Source organism: Schistocerca nitens, chromosome 6, assembly GCF_023898315.1.
Source record: "Schistocerca nitens isolate TAMUIC-IGC-003100 chromosome 6, iqSchNite1.1, whole genome shotgun sequence".
NCBI classification, from domain to species: Eukaryota; Metazoa; Arthropoda; class Insecta; order Orthoptera; family Acrididae; genus Schistocerca; species Schistocerca nitens.
Window position 1 is genome coordinate 415,342,318 of NC_064619.1, and position 25,914 is coordinate 415,368,231.

The 25,914-nt window shown below is 40.2% G+C and overlaps 1 protein-coding gene across 1 annotated transcript in view; it reads right to left on the reverse strand.

Moving 5' to 3' along the window:
• LOC126262968 (acetylcholine receptor subunit beta-like 1) overlaps positions 1-25,914 on the reverse strand; it is an 845,533-nt gene that overhangs the window by 416,415 nt on the left and 403,204 nt on the right. Inside the window, exon 3 of the mRNA XM_049959919.1 lies at positions 8,673-8,717. Within this exon, the coding sequence (XP_049815876.1) occupies positions 8,673-8,717 (45 nt within the window). The remainder of the gene's footprint in view (positions 1-8,672; positions 8,718-25,914) is intronic.

Below are 25,914 nucleotides of genomic sequence, written 5' to 3' on the forward strand. Positions count from 1 at the left end.
AGAAGGAATATAGGGCTAAAAGCATACGTATGTTCAAAAATGTGTCTGAAATCTTATGGGACTTAACTGCTAAGGTCATCAGTCCCTAAGCTTTCACACTACTTAACCTAAACTATCCTAAGGACAAACACACACAGACATGCTCGAGGGAGGACTCGAACCTCCGCCGGGACCAGCCACACAGTCCACGACTGCCGCATCCAGACCGCTCGGCTAATCCCGCGCAGCCATACGTGTGTGTGTGTGTGTGTGTGTGTGTGAGAGAGAGAGAGAGAGAGAGAGAGAGAGAGAGATAGAGAATATCATGAAATAATAAATAAAAATTCTCGAAAGACTTGGAATTTCACAGACCGATATCTTGACAGAACCAAAGTCGATGACAGGCAAAAACCGCCGAGATTTTTGATTCCCGGGATGGATGAACCTTCAGTATAAATAATTAAGTTTGTACGGAACCCTCAGGGCGCGAGTCCTACCCGCACCTCGCTAATTTTTAGATGTGAAACTAATTCTTATACATTAAAACGTTTGTAATAAAAAGTAATGTGTACCTTGGTAGAATTTATAAAAGTGTATGACTTAAAGTCTCTTTTCCTGTTTCTGTAGGAACAAATATTGACCTCAAAACCACTGCAATTTTTAGTCAAACACTAAGTGTTACAAAGTCGAAGGTAAAATGCAGGGAATAAATTTCGGAACATTTTGAATTTAAAACAAGAGTGAGACGCGTTGAAATACTCTCATCTTTAATTTTAAACTATGTCTCAGAAAAAGTAAGGTAAAAGTGGCGAAAATTATCATCGGAGCTTAAAATTGACGAACCTAGCAAGTTAGGTAGCATTAATATTAGACCGCATAGTTTCTACAGACGACTTTGAGACTGTATGCCAGGCCATTAACACAGCACAAAAACAAATAAAAATTCTGCGAGAAACAGTAGAAAGGATAAGTTCCCAAATATCATTTGAAAAAGAAAAACAAAATATGTCTAGCGGCAAACTTGCAACGATAATTCTAAAAAGTAAATACGGGGAGTTCTAAAAAAATTTTCATTTCAAATTTTTAGGCCAAGCCAACCATTGATATGACTGGCCTGGAAAATATTAGTTACGAAAATCTTTGCCACAAAATGGAAACTTACGAATAGTATAACAAAAAATGAATCTCAGTATACTCAAAAGTGAGACACTGCAACACTGGCAAGAAATCGAACTGGCTTAATGGGTCTGAAAATTTCATTTTAAACAGAAAGAGAGACATTGAAGAAATTCGAAAGACAGAACAAAAATTAATTACAAGAATTTTAGGTCCATATTACACTGAAGAATATATCCAAACATACAGAAGAAGGAACATAGGGCTAAAAGCATATAAAAATAAATTGATACTCGGATATGAAAAAACACAGGCAAAATTTTATGTGCGACAAGACTAACTAGAAAGGTTGTAGAATTCTAAGAAAGTCGCAGTAAAGCAGAAATTAAAACAAAGTGCATACGTTTAGTAACGGAAGACCTAGGGGAAGCAGAAATAGCACAGCCCGATAAACCAGATAGAAAAATTTTGAAGCAAAAAATTCACGACTGTACAGTTGATCAGATGGAAAAACTCCAGGAGATCAGAGTAACTTGGTCTGACAAGCGGAGAAGAGCTCATTCTGAGAGGATGAATACAGAGAAAAGCTAAAAACAGAACTCAGAAAATACCCTTTGTTGCACGTCTTGTGCTTCAAAAGGGGGAAAACTTAGACAGTAAAATAATAATAAATACAGTACCCGAGCTTGTAGAGAATCCACAATCAATAAGAAACATAAGGTAAATAACTGTCGTGGTTTGCTGATAACCTACCCTATACCAAGCTAAACGTGGATTTGTCTTTAATGATTTCCCATTTTTTTACTCCAACACAGTTCTTTTAGGCATCCTGGTGTATTCCTCTATCTGGAAGGGCACAGCCTACTTTTACACCTAAGAAGTTAGTAAAAGAATATTTTACAAAATGATTAAACTGAAGAGAATAACAGCTTCTTTGAGTAAATTCTTTGACATGAGAGTTTGAGAACAGTTGATTACGATGGAGTTGTAGAAGGAAAGAAAGAGAGTTGGACGGCAGGTGTTTTGAAGTTTGTGAAAAAAGTAGAATGTATTCGCCTTAGTTAAATATTGTACTAAGGGCGCGGAAGCGCATAGATAGACCCGCTACTGATTAATGCTCCCCAGCGTTTCAAATTGTCTTCCCTACAATGTACAATGACTGGTAGCATGCTGTGTATGATCACAGCATGTACTCAGTACTACGCTTCGTTGGTATCAAACTTTATACGCATCAAGAACAGGAGATGCTCTTGGTAATTTATCTGAAAGGTTCAAGCATATTGGACAGATTACCAACGCTACACGAGGGGGCATTACGGGATTCAGCTGCGAGGTTAGTTACGCACCACTCCAAGTGCCTCGCAAAAGAGATTTTTTGAGAAACAAGTAGACCCTCATACGCGGATTTTCTATAGCTATTGCTCGCCACATTAAGTAATAAAGCTGCCTTAAGCACGTTACTGGCAATACTGTCAAAACATCTTTCATGCATATGCGTTCAGCGTCTACTGGACACGGTGGGATCACAGACCAAATGATGACACTTATTACTGACCCTCTACTGCCAACAACAACAAATATGTTCAATCACTTCTTAACCATAGGTATTTTCCATGAAGCCTGCAAAAGGAACATATGAAGTCATTACTTTGGCACAGTAACCTCTGAATCCGTTTGGAATCTTCCAGTAATGTCTAAGACCCTCGAGCCCATAGTCCACGACGAACTTAATACAAACAACCTACGAGACGAGTACCAACCAGTTAATAAAGAAAATAAATTTCCTGTATGAATCCTTTATCACTGTGAGTATTTTGTGAATAAAACCGTCTACATCCCTTCATATATATTTTCATTTATTGAGTCGTTTCAGCTACTGTTACCATTATACCAAAACCAAGAACATGCAAAACAAGGTCCAACGTCATTATCAAAATCCTGTAACTAATCGGACCCTATTAGGCACAGGTTTTTGATACTGATTTTATATGATAATATCCTAAGACTGTTCTTACCACAATGATTAGAAGTTAGCCCCAGGACAACAACCAAATAACGGCACTAAAGAATCAGCCATAAAATTTGTTTCATGCACAGCAGAGTAGCCGACTGCTAGAAAATTAACTTTGAGATGTAGGCACAAATTTATCCCAGTCTCCTCTCAATATAACAATTACCATGCAATACTTTTCTTTCTAAATATTCCATATTTCATTTTCGTTAGAACGTAGGCGACACAAGGGGCTGTCCGAGGCAACAAGCTGTGATAAATATTAAAACGACAGAATGGAAGTGATCCCTTTTTACGATTATCAATTTTGATTGATAAATGACAGTAAAATACGTTAGAGTAGCTACCTAGACAAGATAACTAATTTTTGGCGGCCTTCAAGTAGTACTGCAGTTTGTGTTTGTGTGTGTATTTGTGTATGTGTAGACTATTTTTTCCTCTCTTATTAATCTGTGTGATTTTTTTTTCAGTTTCATGTAAAAGCACCTACTCATCTGAATTCGAGAACTACTAGAAATACGCAAAGAGAAGAAAGGGAAAAGAGATAAAACATAACAAGGAAAAAATCTTTGATTATTGGCGTATCTAAGCAAACGTGAGTTAGTATTATGTTCTGCTGATAACTGGGTTGACATGTCTTCGATTAACCAAAGGCAAGGACAGCTTAAAACCCCCTGCAGTAACAACAATAATCACGCGTTGCTGAAGAGAGGAGGTCATTATGGGGTTCGTCCGTCTCCTGCTCACTCCAGCAGCGACGCCAAATAACGAAGGGCGTTAAGTTTTTTGCAGAGAGCGTCATTAGCTTTTTTTGCGCTGCGTGGAGAGCGTCGTTATGGTAGTGCCTCCCTCGCTTAAGCGTTGTTACCGACATCGTGTGGTTGCCTACAACGTTTGGCGTGACGTGACGGCAGGAGAAGGGCCCTCATGCGTCGGCAATATACACCACAAATGCAATCACGGAAGCTTTTCCTCGCTGGGCGAATGCTCGTTTGGTTTTAGTTAATGCGACCGGATCGTCATTTGCTCCTGTGTGGTTCGCAGCCGAATTCTTGCTTCAGTAATTGAAGATAATCCGGTTGCTCTCTTGAAACCCTATCGATACAATTCTATCGAACTCCACTTTACTTGTAGCATGAAAACAGAAACACAGATTTTGGATTCGTATGTTGATTCCCTATGCAACTGCTATCAAACTATTGCAGGGGAAATATTGGTTAAAAGTATTTTATTCTTTTCATTTTAAGTCTGACTTCACAGCTTGAGGTGATTATCTTTTCGTTGCTGGTCATATTTATTACGATATTTCAATTGTTTAGTAAGTCGCCGCCCGATGTTCAAAGACCTAGCAGTGAATTAGGACTCCGGATTGCAATTGCTAGTGCCATGGAAGTAGAAATTGACTGTCTCAAATTGCCACCATACATCGCAATGTGTCCATCAATCGTCTGTAGAACTGTTTCGAAATCCCCTGTATTCATCCGCAAGAAATTTCTGAAAGATATTCGAATAGATCATGTCAGTGTCTTTATGAAGTTTAAAAGGTCTAAACCTTTTTCTCGCCACTGGAGATTCGTTTACCAGCCTTGTCCACAATTTGGAAGTGTCGAAACAAACAATATCCGAATGTGTTAAGGAACCTTCAAACTGAGCGCATTGCGCCAAACACGTTCCGCCTATTACCCGTGCATGAAACGAAATGTCGCAACGCGTAGAGCTACAGGGGCAAAGAGTTCTGGCATTTATCACGACCGATCGGAACTTATTTACTGGACAGCCGTCGTATTATTGTCTGATACGCTCTCGTAACCAGAAAACGAGATAACAGTGTAAGTAAATGACTATGAACCCGCCCGGTTGGCCGTGCGGTCTCACGCACGACTTTCCGGGCGGGAAGGAGCGCCTGGTCCCAGGCACGAATCCGCTGGCGGATTTGTGTCGAGGTCAGGTGAACCGGTCAGTCTGTGGATGGTTTTTAGGCGGTTTTCCATCTGCCTCGGCGAATACGGGCTGGTTCCCCTTATTACGCCTCAGTTACACTAAGTCGGCGATTGCTGCGCAAACAAGTTCTCCACGTACGCGTACACCACCATTACTCTACCACGCAAACATAGGGGCTACACTCGTCTGGTGTGAGACGTTCCCTGGGGGGTCCACCGGAGACCGAACCGCACAATAACCATGGGTTCGGTGTGGGGCGGCGGAGGTGTGAAGTAGACTGCGGTAGTCGTCGTGGGGTTGTGGACCACTGCGGCTGCTGTGGGGATGGAGCCTCTCCGTCGTTTCTATGTCCCCGGTTAACATACAATACAAATGACTACGAAATATTTACAAATTGTATTTCATTTACAAGGGTGGATATATAAACATACGTAACAAAGTAATCCATGCGTTTAATATGTCTGTTCTTATTACAATGTTTTATTAATTATCTTGCTGTCACAAGATACGTTGTCGTGATTGCACGGAACATTAGAAAGTAATTAGCAACACAAGAAACATAACAGAAAATTGTTGCTAGTGTTTTAATATTTACTTTAACTTTCGTCGTGCACCCGACAATAATCGTCACTATCGTCTTTGTTCATCTTTTAGTCTGTTCTAATTTCAAGAATCTCACCATCACTTGCATCATTTGTATAATATGTTTTCCTGTAGCTTCGATATTTAGTTCCTTCCGTATCACACTATACAGTTTTTATAAAACGTGTAATAGTGCACTGGCGTTCTCGCATAACGTATAAAAGTTGAATAGTGGTCCAAGGTTTTACAGAAGATTTGTCAAATGTCTTTGACTGTGATTATCCCTTTATGTCGTTATTTGTGAAGCTTTTATAGAAGATTTGTCAAAAATCTTTGCTTATATGGTTATCTGCAACGTGGTGTAAAAGAGCGACATCTTTTGATGGTACTTGGTAATATCTCTCCCCTGCCTGAGTTTGGCTGCTGCTAGCCTTAACCATGGTCCAGATTTCGCCACCGTACGGTAGTGTTATCTAAAGTAAGAGTGTCGCTGACACAATCGACTATCACACTAAATGTATATGGCCGCAGATACAAGCGCATGCGACTTCAGTGCAGTCGATCAGTCGCCTCGACCCCGCCACATGTATGCAATCTGCCAACCAATTTCAACCAGCGATATGAACGCCACTGTCTCCTAAAGTTCTATTGTTCTTGTAGCAGTTACTGTTGGTCTCTGTATCTCCACTTAAAAAGAATCTGAAACACCTTTCTTGGGAACTAAAGGTTACTTTATGGATACATTTTTCCAACGTGCTAATATACTTTGATTTTCATTTATTAGTCCTCAATTCTTGTTTCATTCGTTAGTCTTAACAGCTTAACTGTAGGTATTTTAACAGTTTATTTTGCAGTCTCGATGTGATGATTATCATTACTCCTGTTATAAATATGAAGGACAGTTATATTATATGAAATGACAGGGGAATTGAGTATAACTGTATAACAGATTTGCCCTGAACATTTAAATAAAATGCCTTCTTAATATTGCGGTACGTCATTCTATTCAGAAGTGAAAAACTTCAATAATGGTGGAATCGTTTCATAAATAATTAAAAACCAGCATATGGAGGCGAGTGTGTCATTGCTGTCACATTGAACATCCCATCAATTTTACTTCAACAGCACAAACATCAAAATACTAATAACTGCAAAAGCGGAGGGTTCTCAATATCAATGACAACTCCAGCCTCCATTTCTCAGAATGTAGTCCCTGAGTAACTATAATTTGTAAAGTTAAGTTCTTACTCACCGTGGGGGAAGCGGATCGAGACAAAACCACACAACCACGCTTATTAACGAGACATACGAGCGACGCCAAGGTACATATCTCTGCTAACTTGCCAGACAGCCGTATTACGTGCACGAATCGCTTGTGTGGTCCATCAGATTGCCTGGGATTTCCTTGCGATCAGCGACCGATCCGTGCGATATGCTCACAAACGTGCGACCTACGCAGTGATCGAACATCCATACGACAGATTTCTGTGATCAATACACAGACGTCTGCAGCATTTCGTATGTTGTTGTGGTCTTCAATCCAGAGACTGGTTTGATGCAGCTCTCCATGCTACTCTATCCTCTGCAAGCTTCTTCATCTACCAGTACCTACTGCAAACTACATCCTTCTGCATCTGTTTAGTGTATTCATCTCTTGGTCTCCCCCTACGATTTTTACCCTCCACGCTGCCCTCCAATACTAAATTGGTGATCCCTTGATGCCTCAGAATATGCCCTGCCAACCGATCCCTTCTTCTAGTCAAGTTGTGCCACAAATTTCTCTTCTCTCCAATTCTATTCAATACCTCCTCATTAGTTATGTGATCTACAACATTTTGTATAAGAAAGATTAATACCTTCAATTGATTCGAATGTAACAACTGGTACAATACATGAATTTGTTAATCTGATACTCCCGTGGTTATACGGAGTACAATACGGAAGTCTGATAGTACCTATGACTGTAAAAATGGGAAGTTCTTCTATGCACTTGTTGCGTCCAATTTAATATATATGTAGATATTTATTTCGTAATTTATTAGTGTAGACCTGTTAAACAGTTAAGTTTTTTATTTATCTCCTCGGGAATCGCTATTCTGTAACATACATTATTATTCTGTTTTTTAAAGCAGTACAGATTCACTTACGCTTAGTGTTTAACCAAGTTGTACAAAAACGTTATTTATGTTATGAAATGTTGGCGAGTATACATCTATCTGCAGTTTGTCCACTACTATATATTGGTTTTAGTTTGTGTATTGGCTTTGAATTCCTGTTTCACGGGATCAGGGAGCGACCGCTAGGTGGATTCTGTATAAATCCGAGATATTTTAGAAACTTGAAATAGCTATTTTTTAAAATGTGATTCATATTCACCCAACAAACAATGGGTGCTAAAATAGGTGGAATAATAGGGAAAAAGTGAGCACCGAAATCTACGCTCGACATCTGACGAAGACAACTAGGGATGTAATTTTTGAGAACATTTTCTCTGGACTACGGCGGTTTATTTATCACTTAAAAATGAATATGAATAGTCACAACCGCAATAAACTTTTCTAATGTGAAGTTACCGTTTTCGGTCTGTTTTAGACCATCTTCAAACCCTGTGCTATGATGGTAGATGGTGGCTGTGAACGGAGCAGCCACCATCTACCATCATGGTGCAGGGTCTGAAGACAGAGTAAAACCTCATACAAAAAAAGCAGTTTATTGCGATTGTGACTGTTCATATTCATTTTTAAACTAGGGATGTGTGGAAATATTGTATAAAGAGGAAAACGACAGAAAGTCTGAAAGACTACTAGTATATTTACATAGTCGAAAAAGTTTTTCAACTCAGCCGGAAAATTGGAACATGAAAAGCGTCGCATTTACACCATGTGTCTAATGAAGGCATGTATTACAGACTAAAAAGCTTTAATTGTTTTGCCTTCAAGATCTTACAATGATCGTGTACTAGACTCAATGTTTCGATCCATTCTGATACCCAGTGACAAACATTGTTGTTTTTCTTGTATTTTCATTAGTGGGCTGTACTTACCAGTCTAAGCCATACGTTTGACTTCATGATCTGATTCTTCTCGTTCTGAAATGGAAACAAAGCAAACAATATGTTAGCGGACTTCGTGTACGAACTGGGTACAACTATTCAGATACAGGCAACTTATTCGGTCAATGTTGTAGGAAGCATGTAGTGCCATATAAGAAATTACAATAACCTTCATTGTGTACAGATAATATTACAAAAGCGCTATGAATAATTATGGCTAACATTATTGTACGGTAATTTTTTATTATTATTAATATTATTATTATTGACAGTTTTTCACACACTTATTTAATATCTATCTTAGCGACCGCTGATACGCTGGTGTTGATTGTATCGCCTACACAGATTTTTTTGTTTTTCTTAAATCGAGTTTTAATGTTATTAATAAACTGCAACACTCTCTCAATTTTTCACGTTAATTAAGGTCATAGAAGCATTGTCTTTTACGAAGGTATTTCGACCAAATAGCGATTCTAGTAGGTAGAGTCCACAAAGTCTTCGTTGATCATGCCTTTTGCGTTCTTGTGGACATATTTCTGTAGAAACTTTCATCCTCTAACACATAGCTCTTTAAATCTAACCTAAAAGTGAAATATCAATTTTAACAAGGTTAGTTAGTTACATATTACATGGATCATTTTGGACGATAGATCGTAATCATGTGGAACGAATCATTTTACATTCACATCAAAAATTGATCTGTACATACGGTTTGCGGTTAGATTCTGAACATTTCTAAGCGTTTTTTTTCTTTTTAAATAAGGGTTAACAAATGAGAGTTAGTAATTCCTACCCATCACCTTTTACACATTACAGTAATAGAAATTCTTCTGCATAACAGAAGGAGTTGTCAAAGAGAAACTTTCTCAGCTTGTTATAAAATTTTACTTTGCTGTCTATCAGACATTTTATATCACTGGGTAAGTGATCAAAAATTTTAGGTGCAGCATTATGCACCCTTTTTATGGAAAATGCAAGCTTAATGAGGAGTATTGAACGTCATTTTTCCTTCTGTTATTGTAATTATGTTCCTCATTGTTTCGTTTGAACTGTAGTGGACTGTTTACAACAGACTCCCTGAGGAAATAAATATACCGTGAAGCAGTAGTCAGCAAGCCCAACTCCTTAAACAGACGTCTACAAGATGATCATGGGTAAGCTCCACATATTTTTGCCCAATGAAGACTTTCTTTTTTAAAGATGAGTTACCCAAGAACATTATTCAATATGACGTTATTGAAAGAAAACATGCAAAATATGTCAACTTACTGATTTCTCTCTGCCCAAGACTCGCAATAACTCTGAGCGCAAATGTTGCTTGTAGGAGTTCCAAAATGTGTTCTTTCCAATTCAAACTCTCATCAATATGGCCCGCTAATAGTTTTGAACTGTCCACCGTATTTATTATTTCCTCACTATGTGCTACTCTTATCGTGGGCGTAGTACCTCCAGATGTGCAGAACTGAATATGTTGCGCCTTTTTAAAATTGAGGGTGAAACTATTTTTAGGAAACCAGTCAATGGTAATTTTAGGAACTTTGGTTACCATTTCCTCCGTTTCTGTATGCATGCTTGGATTTATTACAATACTAGTGTCTCTTGCAAAAAAGTGCTAATTTTGCTTCTTGTATACTAGATGGAAGATCGTTTACATGTAAGAGGAACAATAGTGGACCTAAGATTCAACCTTGGGGACCAAAATACGTGATTTCTCTCCAGTCAGAATTATGTCCCTGGACTATATTGTATGGATTACTAAGTACAACTTTCTGCATTTTTAGGTCAGTCCCATAAAAGTCAGCTTATCTAGTAGGATACTTGATTCACACAGGAATACTGTGGTTCACCCAGTCAACAGCCTTAGAGAGGTCGCAGAAAATACTAACCGGCGCTATTTTATTATTTAATGCTTGTAATATTTGCTGAGTGAACTTGTAAATGGTATTCTCATCAGAGCAAAACTTCTGAAACCCCAACTGTGATTTGCTAAGGATATTATTGTCACTAAAGTGAGATACTATTTTGGAATACAGCATGTCCTCTGACAGTTTGGAGAATGATGTCAGCAGTGAAACAGGTCGATAGTTATTGACATCTCTCTTACCACCTTTCTAAACAAGGGGTTTAACAAAGGCACAATTCAGTCTCCCTGGGAAAATGCCTTGAGCTAGTGATGCGTTACATATTTCAAACTGGACTTTTTTCACGGGAACTAATTTTTAGTGCTCTATTGGAAACACCAACCAACCTAGATGAAGTTCTGTTTTTGAGAGAATGTATAATTTTCTTAATTTCAGGAGGAGAAGTTTGTGATACGTTGCTATGATAGAAATTTATGAAAGTTGGACTTTCAACATACTGCTGTGAACTATTTGTCTCCACGCTTTCTACAATATTTAAGAAATGATAATTAAATTGCATTTGCCACCTGTGAATCATCATTTATGGCTCTTCCATTCAGTTCAGTAGTGATGTTGTCTTGATCTGTGGCTGGTTGTCCTGTCTCTCATTTCATTACATTCAACATAGCGTAAGTCTGTTATAAAAAGTACAGATTTCTGACATTATGTGCATATTCTTGGGTCTTTTAATAACCTTCCTTTGTAATTTTATGTAGTTTCTGTAGTATGCAACTACTGCGGAACCCAAATATTTTAGCTTTAAAACTTTTTTAATGTAGATAAAATATCTTCTTAATAATTTTCATCCTCTATCTCAACCGCTTAGGGACTGAACTTGCAAAAGTAGTGAAACAGATGTTTTCTGTTTCTAAGAGAGAAAGCAAATACAAATTTTCATAGATTTAGCTTTGAAAGTGCTTTTATAATGAAATTTCGCAAGACGTTTCACTGCGTATTTCACACCGTTAGGGGGTTGAAGTTCCAAAAACACCGAAACACGTATTTCTTAGTTTTAACCGGGAAGTCAGATATCAATTTTTATAGGTGTGGCTTTAAAATACTTAAGTAGTTTCTTTAATAATGATTTATTTTCAAAAAATCTTTCACCCAGTATTTCTCCCCCTTAGTTGAATTTCTAAACATGCTGGAAACTTATTTTTTTATTTTTGACTGAGAAATCAAATACTAGTTTTCATTGTTCTAGCTCCAAAATTGCCTTAATAACGACGTATTTTTAAAAAGTCTTTCATCCCCTTTTTCACTCCTTTAAGGGTTGAGTTCCCAAGAACACTGGAACGTATTTTTTTATTTATAACCGAGAAGTCAAATACCAATTTCAGTAGATGTAGCTTTTGAAAATACTTTAGCAGTTCTTTAGTAATGATTTATTTAAAAATAGACTTCCACCCACCATTTCCCTCTGATAGGGGTTAAACTTGCAAAAATGGCGCAGACGTATTTCTTTATTTCAGACCGAGAAACCGAATGCAATTTTCATAGGTGTAGCTTCAGAAATGCCTTCTTAGTGGCATATTTTTGAAAAACCTTCAATCCCTTATTTCACCCACTTAAGGGGGGAATTTCGAAAAATATCTTCTTAAAGGACGCCTGCAGTATAAGATCAACACCTCCGAATTTCAAATTCCTATCTTTAGCGGTTTGCACTGGGCGATGATGAGACAGTGAGTGACCTACTGAGTGAGTGACTCAGTCGGGACACTGCTCTTTATGTATATAGATTAGGCGGTCTTCATCTTCCTATTGTTCTTCTAAAACGAATAACGCTCTCGTATGTTAATCTTTTGAGGGATCTACAAATTGAAAAATATGGGCTCTTCACCCATCTAGGACTAAGAGTCATTCTTTGTACTGTTGCAGCAGGTCACATCATACATAAGCAGACACAACACTAATCGTCAAAACTGTAAGTGCTTATGAGAAAATTATAGCAACATTGAGGTACTTGGCAACTGGAGAGCTATACTTGTCTAAGATTTACTGCTGTGATATTACCATTACCACTGCGCCAAGTTATTTCAGAAACACGTCGTGCGAGATACTGAAGCACTTCATCTGGTCAGTACACCTGATCTGTGTAAACTGTAGCGCCATCAGACTTCGCACTGGCCGAGCGCAGACAGTAACACAGACCACACGTAGCGATTTGTCTGTGGGAACTATGTCTGAACAGACAAGTCGATGCAAATATTTGAGTTGACACGAATCTCAAAATAGCGAATTTATGAACTGGCTTAAGTTTCCGAAGAAAGATCAACACAGATCTCCAATCAGCGACATTGAAATAATTTGCGCCAGCTGTATCAGTATCTGCATGCAGCTGTACCTAATGATCTGTTTTGATGTCCACGTACTGCCGAATTCATCAGCAGGTCTCAGACGTGCCTCAGAAGTCGTGTATCATCATGCACGATCGTCCTCAACAGGAGGATACGAATAAGCAAGGATACGAATAAGCAAGTTGAGCGAGCCATGTTGCGCATTACCTCACAGTCATCTAGAGACGAAGCTTTCGAGTAAGCAACAAATTCGTCAACGGACAGTAACGATTTAATATTCGTATACTCACGGAGAATGCTGATTAAAAAGCATGCAACCTCCAAAAGAAATGCTCCATGTCCTCGACGAAATTGCGGACGTGTGTTACGAGAAGCTGTGCTGCAAATAATAGAATTACAACACCGCCTTAGTGCGATATAAGGCGGAAAAGAAGGACTTCCGCACGCCGCTTGTGGTTGGGGATACATCGCCGGCTCATTCTCTAAGCACACCCTCTAGCTAGACAGAGGCGGAGCGGACTCCCTAGTGTGCAAACATTTTGGCTGGGCTGTGACAGGCAGCTGACGCTGCTGGCGCTGCAGCGCCCACGGCTTGAATCCGTATTCGCGACACGCCCCTTTGAGGACCCTCTGACGTAACACGGGCTGGACGCGCTCCGGAATTTATAACGTAATTGAATTTCATAAAACCGGCGCGCGGCGCTGCGCCCGGGCCCGGTAGCGTGGGCGGCTGCAGGACTCTGACTATTAATTCCTTACTGCTTCTCACAGGCTGTGACATTGAGCCCACAGCTTACCAATATATTAGCCCGTTCTTGGTTTAAATTATAGAATGTAACTTTCCTTCGAGATAAACAATTTCCTGCAGCATAGATTACTTGTTAATAAGTCAGCGTAGGATGATTCTCTTGTAGCAGGGTGCTTTACATTGATAATCGAAAAATATTATGACCTCTGCTTATCGCGAGATTGAAATACGCTTGGTGGCGCTTTGTGCTCGTGAAGCCGGCCGTGGTGGCCGAGCGGTTCTAGGCGCTTCAGTCTGGATCCGCACGACCGCTACGGTCGCAGATTCGAATCCTCCCTCGGGCATGGATGTGTGTGATGTCCTTAGGTTAGTTAGGTTTAAGCAGTTCTACGTTCTAGGGGACTGATGACCTCAGATGTTGAATCCCATAGTGCTCAGAGCCATTTGAACCAATTTGAAGCCGAAAATGAGGAAATCCACAGTCACAAGCGACTTTCGCTATAGTCAACATAATCGTCTAGAGAGATTCAGCAACTGTGTACATAGTTATCTTATTTCTCATTTATTGTTCTATTTCAGTCACATTTTTAATTAGATTAAATTTTTCGATCGCTCTAGATCATTTTCCGATCTAAGTGGTTACGTCAGAGACCCGTCATGCCTACTCAGAACCACATATCAGAGTACTAGGACTTTGATTAAACGCAGATTTTCATGGCCCCGCACCTGAAAACGAGCATCTCGGAAACGTGGAAGTTGGTCGGCTATTCGCATCCTACTTTCGTGAGTATATATGGAAAATAGTTGAAAGATGGCGATTCACAAAAAGGCGAAGATGTCTTGGACGTTACGCCTCATCACAAAACGAGAAGGCCAGAGGTATGACTGCTCGGTATACCAGGACCAACGGCGATGTGTGGTAGAGTGCAATACTTGTGTAGGAACACATCGTTCGTGGCGAACGGTTGAATACGGGGCATCGCAGCAGAAGACCCCTACTCAATCCGTTGCTGAACCAACGACATCGTCGATTGCAGTGGGCACGGTGTCATCGAGATTGGACCGTGGATCAACGTAAAGATGCTTCCTGGTCAGATTAATCACGTTTCTTGTTTTGCCAGGTCGATAGTCGTGTTCGGAGACTCCGACTTACAGACGAACGGCCGATCGAAATTGCAGTGCGTGACTGACGGGGCGATGGGGGCAGTTGTAGACTACCCGAACATTTTTACCTACCACCTGCGTCCCTTGATGCTTTATGTCCTCCCAGATGGCGATGTCATATCCTGGCCAAAGTGTGGTTTGAGGGACATGATAGGGAACTAACTTTGATGTATTGGCTACACAATTCATCTACTACTCTGGACCCCAAAGAACACTTCTGGGACGCTAGCGGGCGGCATCTCCGCGCCTAGAAACCATCAGCCGGTAGTTTATGGGTGACCTGTCCGTTGACATCCGATACTACATGCCTACGGAAACTCACCAAGGTCTTTTTTGTGTTATTAGCCTTCTAACTGGTTTTATGCGGCCCGCCACGAATTCTTCTCATGAGCCAAAGCCTTAATGTAAGAGTGGCACTTGCAACCTACGTTCTGAATTATTTGCTGGATGTATTCCAATCTCAGTCTTCCTCTACAGTTTCTACCCTCTACAGTTCCCTCTACTACCGTTGAAGTTATTCCCTAATGCCTTAACAGATGTCTTATCATCCTGCCCTTCTCCTTGTTATTGTTTTCCATGTGTTCCTTTCCTCGCCGATTCTCCGGAGGACCTCCTCAGTTGTTACCTTATCAGTCCACCTAATTTTCAACATTCATGTGTAGCCCACATCTCAAATGCTTTGATTCTCTTTTGTTTCACACAGTCCATGTTTCACTACCATATAATGCTGCGCTCTTAATGCACAGTCTCAGAAATTTCTTCCTAAAATTAATGCCAATGTTTGATACTAGTAGACTTCTCTTGGCCAAGAATGCCTTTTTTGCCAGTGCTAGTCTCCTTTTGATGTCCTCCTTGCTCCGTCCGTCGATTGTTACTTTACTTCATCTACTTCGTGACCATGAAGCCTGATGTTAAGATCCTCGCTGTTCTCATTTCTGCTATTTCTCATTACTTTCGTCTTTCTTCGATTTACTCTCCATCCACATACTGTACAGATTAGAGTATTAAATATAATCAGCAGATCCTTTAAATCTTCTTCACTTTCATTCAAGATAGCTATGTTATCAGTAAATCATTTGAACTTAGATTTTAATTCCCTTGCTGAATCTTTCTTTTATTTCCATCATTGCTTCTTAGCTGTATACATTGAACAGGAGGGGAGAGAGAGACTGCATCCCTATCTTACGCCCTTTTTAATACGAGTACTTCGTTCTTTTCGCTGTCACCAGTGGACCAAATCCCAGCCGAGGATTCCAAGATGTCTATACACAGCAAATGGCTGAAATTTTTGCGTTATGTTTCTAAGATCCCCATCGCGAACAACTTAGAAAATTTTCTTGATATTTTCATCCGTTTCCAAGATACAGAGGTTCAAACTTATCATGCTTCTGCACGTAAAAATCACGTACGAGGTGAAATCTGAATAATAAATAACAGCAGCAAATTGCTCAAATTTTAATGGTATATTCTCTAGGCATTTATCTAGACGAGCCTTCTCCTTGTTTTCAAAAATCTTTATCCTTTATCGAGAAACAAAAATTTATTTTTTGGGTGTCAAAACCCAGCAGCGCATTCAGAGACGGCTATGCACAACAGAAGTCTGTAATTTTTGCAGAATATTCCTAAGACTCCGATCTTGAATGTTCTTGATAATTTTCTTCATATCTTTACCGTTTCCGAGGTACAGAGGTTCAAAATTACACAACTTGTACTCGTAAAATATGCAGTAAAATGCGGAGTGAGGCGGAAACGTAGCCTATGAAGCGACGTAGCACGGAGAAATATGCCATAAGTGTCCCCGTCATCATCTGGGAACCCCATGTTGTGTTACTAAAGCAGATGAAAATTTTTTTTGTACGTAAAAACCGTTCTGAGACGAAAAATTAGTTTTTCATTATTTCAATATCGCATAAGTAAACTATCTAAATTTTACTGACCAGTACATTTCTTTTCATACGAGTTATATTACCTGCTGTAGCAGTGAAAAGCAGGGAACCAGCGAAAAAATGTTCCAATCGGAGCACAAAAATGGAATATGTTCCTGTTTATTTAAAATCAAGTGCTCCAAACACACATTTTCAGAAATTCCTTCGTTCTTGGTCTTCCACTCTTGTTATTCCCTCTTCGTTCTCGCCCATGTTGTATCTCACCCGTCTCTCCATAGTGCTTACCCCGAATTTCCTCATAATTTCGAAAATATTGCACCATTTGATACCGTCGACAAGTCCTACGAACATGTCTTGATTTTTATTTAGTCTCGCTTCCATTATCAAACGCAACGTTAGAATTACCTCTCTCATGTCTTTTCCTTTCTTAAAGCCAAATGAATCGTCATCTAACGCATCACCAATTCTCCTTTCCATTCTTCTGTATGTTATTCTTGTCAGCAACTTGGATGTTAAGCTGGTTGTGCGATAATTCTCGCACTTGTCAGCTCTTGCAATCTTCGCCATTGAGTGGATGATATTTCTCCATAAGTCAGACCACATATAGCCAGACTGATGGATTATACACACCAACATGAATTTTCGTGTTCTTGCCACTTCCCCCGATGATTTTAGAAATTCCGATGGAATGTTATCTATCCCTTCTGCCTTATTTGATCTTAACTCCTCCAAAGCTCTTTTAAAATCTGATTCTGGTACTGGATTCTGTATCTCTTCTACATCGACGCCTGTCTCTTCTGTTATCACATCAGAGAAATCTTTCCCCTCATAGATGCCTTCAGTGTACCCTTTCCAACTATCCTCTCTTCCCCTGCATTTAACACTGGAATTACCATCGCACCCTTAATGTTATCGCCATTGCTTTTGATTTCACCGGAGGTTATTTTGACTTTTCTGTATGCTGTGACAGTCCTTCCCTACACTTCCTGTTTACTTCTTTCCTCAGCGACTTATGTTTCTGTATTCTTAAATTTCCCCGAATGTTTTTGTACTTCGTTCTTTCACCGATCAATTGAAGTATTTCTTCTGTTACCCATGCTTTGATCGTAGTTATTTAGTTATTGCATATGTTTTTCTTTCCAACTTCTGTGTTTGCTCTTTTTAGAGATGTCCATTCCTCTTCAACTGAACTGCCTACTGAGCTATTCCTTGTCGCTATTCCCTTTAGGAATACCTCTTCATTCCTTAGTGCTTCCGTATTCCCCTTCTTTACGTACTGATTCTTCCGAGTAATCTCTTAAAATTCAGTTTACTCTTCATCATTACTAAATTCTGATCCGAGTCTATATTCTGCTGCTGGATACGCCTTCCAATCCAGTATCTGATTTAGGAATAACTGTCTGACCATGATATAATCTAACTGAAATCTTCCCATATCTCCCGGTCTTTTCCAAGTATATCTTCTCTTCTTCTGATTGTTGAACAAAGGATTCGGTATTACTAGTACCACGCCCATATTCTCCCGTAACACTTTCTTCTACTGCTTCCCCTAAAACCGCATTCCGGTCTCCCATGACTAGGATTTTCATCTCCCTTTAAGTACTGAATTATGCATTCAGTATCTTCATCTTCAACTTGCGACGTCGGCATGTGTACTCGACAGGCCGAATCTATGTCACGAAAAATCGCTGCTATACTGCAATCCAACGGTGGTCTAACAAGCTGATAAGCAGGTGGTCATAGAATTTTGGCTCATGCTAGGTTGTGTTTTTTTATTCCCTAAATGAGGGAAGAAGAGCAGTATGCTCCACATGGATTCATGGTGATTGCGGCGGTGGGAGGGGGGGGGCGGAGGGTTGCAGACGGGGGGGGGGGGGCAGGGGAGGGGCAGGGGTCGGCAAAAATTTGACAAATCAAGTTAAACAAGATAATAAAAAAAACTGCAATAGGAACAACTTGAACGAAACTTTCTGTGCTGCACCATATAATATCCGCATCAAGGAGCTTGAAGAGTTTTTTATCTGTTTGGAAGACAAATTTTAGAGCCTCAAATAGCACGTAACACATAATGAGAATCAGTGAGACGAGCTAAAAGGCGAAGCTACTGTCATCGTCATGTATCACCTATTTCAGAATAACTCAGATTTAAATTCGCATATTGTCGGTGTAGCTCTGCTAATTCACAGCAGGACGAAACACTTTCTCAACAAGACAATATTACAGTGATCTACCTGATCTTTGAGCTGAATGCCAAGGTTAGCCTCCAAATCGTATGTGCCTACGCATCACTTCCATCTATATAACGGTTGTACGAAGGTCTAACAACAGTGAAAAATTCAGTAAACACTAAATTTTCTTTAATAGTGACGATTTTATTGCCAAGATAGGACCGAAGTCTCCAGAAGACCGTTCCGAAAATGAAAAAGTCTATACTTCATACAGAAATTTAAAAAAAATCCGAAAAGGAAGTATACCTGTAAAAGGCCTGACGCAAAGGTTAAAAATTCAATATTGAACAACTGAATGTGCTCAGACGTGTCAGTCATCAAACGGTTCAGCACAGGTAGCGACCATAGGATAGTTACAGCCAGGATCCATATTAACACTCGACTTGAGAAAAAACGTGTGATGGAAAGGAAGATACGACTGCAATAATGAGCTGAAAGAGAAAACGAAGGAGTTCAAACTAATGCGTAGACAAGGAACTATCTATAGAAAGTTTAGTGGAATGAAATTGAATGAACTCTCGACAGAAGTTACCAACAGTAACCGAACAACAGTAACGAATGTCGGCGCACTTCAGAAATGGAGAAATACAAAATTCAGCCTCGAAACAGAAAAGTTTGTGGAAGAAAGGAAAAACAATGACAGAGACTCATCCAAACAGAGACCTTAACAAAAACGCAAAGATAGTGACCAGAAGAGATCAAAGAACACAGAGCACAACACTGATCGAGGAGACCATCAAAAATAATGTGAGTTCTTCGTTGCAATCAAAAGGCGAGCTCATCTCCACAAAAATTCGGAATGGCAGAGGAGAAGTTTTTACTAAAAGAGGCTAAATTACAAAAGCTGTTGACTACGTTTAACGGAAACTCTACACTTAATCAGTGACAAGCCAGAGCATACGTGATGAAACTCGAAGATCTTTTACGAAAGTGGGATCTGAAGAACAGGAACTACAAAAGAAATTAAAAGGAAACAGCACTGAAACAGCTTAAGAATTGAAAGACGACAGGAGGAAGATTGATATTGAAGAGAGATATTGGAAGAAGCACTCCTAATTCTATTAATTAATGTCTCGGGGAAGGGAATGTTCCAGAATCATGGAAAAAAGTGCAAGTCATTCTCACCTCCAAAAGAAGGTGACAACACCAAATCGAGAATTACAGGCCTATTAGATTTTTATCCGTCTTTTAAAAGCTGCTAACGAAAATCATTACCAACCACCTGAGTGAGAAATTCGACTTTTCCATTCAGTCGAATTGGCGGGATACCGAAATGTTTCAGTACAACTGATCGTATGCAACTGGTACGCACACTGACAGAGAAATTTACGGAACATGATATACCACTTCACAAAGCGTTCATAGACTACTAAAGGCGTTGAACATGATCGAAACTTAGGCAGTAATGCGGGCGACTAACGGATCCTGCATTGGCTCCATATATATCAGTCCGCTACATTTACGAGAATGTCACTCTAAATGTGAAAATAATGGAAAGTTGGATCACTGAAAAGTGTCCCATGAGAAGAGGCGGCAGGCAAGGAGACATAATCTCACCTAAGTTACTTACCTTTGCTCTGGAGGATGTGTTTAAGCGTCTATCCTTGGGAAAGAAATGTGTCAACATAGAAGGCAAATCTCTTAATCTTTTTCGCTTTGCAGATGGTATCATCCTCTTCAGCAGCGACATAAACGAACTGTCAACAATGATCCGAGAACTCAAACATGCTCCCCAAGCTGTAGGCTTTAAACTCAGCCTGCAAATGACCGAGGGCATGAGATCTAGCAATGTTACTGTCTCCATCGAAAACCAGGCTCTTTAAATAGTAAATGCTATACCGGAGCCAAGGTAGCCCCTGAGGGCCGGCAACCTATATTACACCACAGAGGACGAGGTTGTCTATGCCTAAGGCGTACCAAAAGCACCATGAAAACAGACATTCCGAACACTACTTCCTGCAGGGGGAGCTCGAGTCACGACCTGCCTAAGTATCACTACGCCAAAACCTGATTGGCTAGAGACAGGTATTTAGGGGCTAGAACCAGCCCCGATGTTCAGTTCACGCCGGATGCCGACCTCGTGTACTGCGACCGTTGAAGATTACGTCTTCGTCTCTGAATTGGACTGTTACTAGTGCATGTGTTACTACGAACCTTTGTGGCTATTTCGAAGTGAACTTTTGTTTGCCTCAATTAAGAGTTACCTTTCGTTTGTTGTCTGTCGTCAACCTTGTCAACTTACATCAATAAAAGTTGTGTTTGTGAAAAATTGCGAATTGTCAGTGACAACAGTAAATGGATACCTTTGTATCTGGGACATAAAATTCGACTTAACGAAATAACCAGGCAGCAGAGATCACCCGGTGAATCGGCCTCATATGGATGGCATTTAGGAAATTTTATTACTCTTTGACACACTCCACATCATTACGAAATGTCGTATTCATAATCTATGGAACAAGTACTAATCTATTCTAATCTAATCTATAAATTGAAAGAAAACCTTCCTATTTCAATTTATAGAGCAAAAAAGTTTCCCAAATACCATCCAGATGAGGCCGATTCACCGGGTGATCTCTGCTGTCTGGTTATTTTTTTAAGTTGTAGAAACATATGGGCTCGAAACAATGAGACTACAAAGGGCTCAAATCGGGCCAGTCAAAAGGCAATAGAAAGAGTAATGATTGATGTGAGTCCGAAACACAGCATCAAGGACAAATATGTAAGGACGAAAACGGGGACCCGTAAAGTCGAGCGATTAGCGATATTGAAGTGGTATTGGGCAGGATGTGTTCCAGAAAGAAATGGACCAAAATACTGATGCAGTTACGTCCGAGGGAGTCAAAGAGAATTATCGTACGTCATCTCCTGAGATGGAGAAACGACATCCAACGAAGTGGTGGAAAAGACTGGATCCAGACCGCTCAGCAAAGACTGACATGGAAATGTTTGGAAGACGTCTATGTCCAGGAGTGGGTACATAGAGGATGAAGAAGAAGAAGAAGAAGAGGGAGAGGAAGAAGAAGAGTAGGCACGTCAGCTATAAAGTACGAGCTTACCGGGTATCAGACCAGTGAGTGGAATTAAGACTTCCTAACAATAAGTTCTTAATAGCGTGAAATCGGCGGATATAAACGTTCGGTTCGTTCAGTAGCAACGTGCGCCATGTATTTCTACTGTACACTACAGTATATACCGTGCGTCCCCCCTAAGATTCATCAGGCACATCTTCGTGATGTTTCGGTTTTGCAATATGTAGCTGGAGTCAGCCCAAACAAATTCTGCCCATTACGTCTTTCATGCGATGTTCAGTTTGGATGGGAAGTGCCGCTTTGTTTCCTGTTAGTAAGAAAATGATTTTAAAAAATCTGAGGTCATCATTCCCCTAAGACTTAGAACTACTTAAAACCTAACCAATCTAAGGACATCACACACATCCATGCCCGAGGCAGGATTCGAACCGGCGACCGTAACAGCAGCGCGGTTCCGGACTGAAGCGCCTAGAACCACTCGGCGGCAACGGCTGGCAATGATTTTTAAAGCGGAATTTTACGTGCCATTTCGATGCAGCGGTCCCTAATTATTGTAGTTCAATATTCGTTTTATCGATATGTATCCATAGGAACAGTAAAACACGAAGAATAAACAATACTCTAGCAGCGAGAGCGTTGCCCTGGCCCGCGCTGACTGCGACCACCGCCGGCCGCAGTGGCCAAGCGGTTCTAGGCGCTACAGTCTGGAACCGTGCGACCGCTACGGTCGCAGGCTCGAATCTTGCCTCGGGCATGGATGTGTGTGATGTCCTTAGGTTAGACAGGTTTAAGTAGTTCTAAGTTCTAGGGGACTGATGACCACAGCAGTTAAGTCCCATAGTGCTCAGAGCCATTTGAACCATTTGACTGCGACCACCAAGCAGCAGCGCTCTTCAGTGGCTGCTGTAGTATAGATTATTCTTCGTGTTTTACTGTTCCTATGGATACATATCGATAAAACGAATGCCGGCCGCGGTGGTCTAGCGGTTCTGGCGCTGCAGTCCGGAACCGCGGGACTGCTACGGTCGCAGGTTCGAATCCTGCCTCGGGCATGGGTGTGTGTGATGTCCTTAGGTTAGTTAGGTTTAAGTAGTTCTAAGTTCTAGGGGACTTATGACCTAAGATGTTGAGTCCCATAGTGCTCAGAGCCATTTGAGCCATTTGATAAAACGAATATTGAACTACACTAATTAGGGAGCGCTGCATCGAAAAGGCACGTAAAATTCCGTTTTAAAAATCATTTTGTTTGAAATGGGAAACAAACCGACGCTTTCCATCGAAACTGGGTGACGAATGAAAGACAGGATGAGCAGTACCTTTTTGGGCTGACTCCAGCTATACGTTGCAAAATATAAATCGAAAATATCTGCTGAAGCACCAGAGGGAATGTTACTGAGGATTCTTAGGAGGAACAACCCGTATATTAAAGATAATTCCTGCGATATAACCATGCTTTCAGTGTGTAGCTAAGCATGGACACATGATCCAATTCCGGTCCGGCATAAGGAAAGTTTATAAATAAATCATAGGTGCCGTTTTTGCTGGTTTTCCACAACCGTATCGCCAATCTTCTCTCAAAAAACACAATACACAAAAAGGTAGAAAACAAGAACATGCAGAACACAGTTCATACAAGTCCCAAACAAATGGCCACGGGATATGCCTTCATTAAGTTAACGGACGATTGTGGTGACAGGAACGACATCAGAACAATAAGAAATAAGTAGCTGGTTCGGCACGACGAGATAAAACGCTAGGTAAGATATTTTTTCCGTTGTACAGTTTCTCACTATCAGTGAGCGACTATTAGCGGCATAATACTCAGCTGTCCCGCCTCAAAAATGAAAAATGGGTGCACAGTGGAGTTAACTGGTTTACATGTCCCGTACGATTACTGATTTAAAGAGCATCTGTGGGTAGTTATGAATATCCAGTATTTGTTAATGTTGCTGTAAAGGCAAATGTAAATATAAATGTGGCTCATATAGTTCACAACCTACACGAGAAAACCACTAGCAGGACTTATCGCAGGCTGCATTTGACGAGAAAAAAATTCAGATATATTCGAAAACACTCATTAAACCAGTGAATTACACAAGGATTTTAAGAAAAAGTAACAATATTTGTGGATATTCTTTTGTTTCTACCTCTTCTTTTAGTTTTGGCCACCAGAGGCCCATATTAACTCCGGTCTGCTTCGTTTCTTCTGGTCTTTTTCCTTTACCAATACTTTTTCAGTCTCATTCTGAAAAGTCTTCTTCACTCGTCCATGATGTTTTTGTATTGTCTCTCTGTCCTGGAAGCCTATGCCAGCCAGGATTTTTTTATTAGAAAGTTATCTTCTTGCAATTTTTCTGTTACATTTATGCTCATTTCTTCCAGATTGTGTACAGCGCGCGTTGGTTCGCTTGTTCACAAGAAGCTGCGTTATCTGATGTGTCGGCTTGTCCTGGTTCGTTCTGAGGCCGTGTCCTAAGAACATGGTCCTTCAGATGGTACGTCCTTTTGTGACGATGTCCGGTATTTTCTCTATCTGGCTGTACAGTTCTTGGTTCGCTGATTTTATGTACTGACCGCCTCCTGTTCTTTGAGGTCACAATATGCCCATGAGAATCCTTCGTTCCACAGATGCTACCCTCTAAAGTAATCCTGTTCTTAAGAAACTTAAACTTTCCTGCACTGACTCATTGTAGATGTTCGTAGTGAGTACGTATGCAGCAACACTGGTGTCAGCGAGTTTTAACACTACCCTTCGAATTCCCCACTCCTTCTAATGTAATTCATCTACGAGTTGACTTGATATTCGCCATTTACAGTCTCCTTAGTTGGGATCTGAAAAATGCCTTATCCACTTGTGCCTAGAAGGGAGATGTCTACTTAGACTCCTCTTCTACTCATCTCCTATTGATTACGATGTCACAATATAGTATGCGAATCCCAGAGAATCTAACTAAATCCTCTTGGGTCCCAGTCGATTTCTACCCAATACTCACATTCCTCGTAAGCATTCTCTGACTACCTTATTAAGGACAGAGTTAAACAACAGTCGGGAGAATCTGTCCCCTATTGATCTTGAAGGGCTCTGAGAGCTTCCCTCTAAACTAGACCTTGTACTTCGTTAATCAGCTCATTGTATCTTCTATCCAGACACAACTCCTCCAAAATTTTGAGCATTGTTGGTCTATCTACTGAATCGTATGCTTTCCTAAAGTCTGCGAACGTGAGCAAGAAACTATTTCTTCTCAGTTTTTACACCGTTATCTGTTTCAGGCTCAAGATCTGTTCTGCGCACAAACTGCCCTTTCTGAAGCCTCCAGGGCACTCATCTGTTAGTGGGTTTGGTTACTTCTCCACTCCATTCAGGTCACTTATATTAAATTATTATTATTTTATCATTAGGTAGTAATATGCTTCGTTGGTAACATTTTTTTTTTGTTTTACTTGTATTCATTTCACAAGATGTTAGGTGATCAAGGGTTACTAAGTTGATACTGCATCCAAAAGTGACTCGCTATAGGAAAAACGATAGACCGTCAGTCAAACTGCAGCAATACAATACAAAAATACAGAGTGTATCAAAAAGAAAAATCCGATTTGGCACGTTTATTTTTCTGAAACTAATAAACATACACAATAGATTTTGCTTTTGATGAACGGGAAACTCAAAAAGGTTTTTTTAACCATTTTCATAGGTGTTGAATATGCTCTCCTTAAGATGGAAATCTTATATCAATGCGGTATTGAAATTGTTCTTACACTGCAGCGAGCATGTCTTGAGTTACAGCTTCCACAGCTGCTGTTACGCGATGTCTCAGTTTATTCATTGTTGCTGGTAACGGAGGCACATAAGCAGAGCCTTTCATAAATCCCCATAAGAAATAATCACATACAGTCGGCTCCGTGATCTTGGAGACCACTAATGTAAGGCTGAATCATTTGGTCCAGTGCGACCGATCCATCGTTCAGTAATCCTTTGA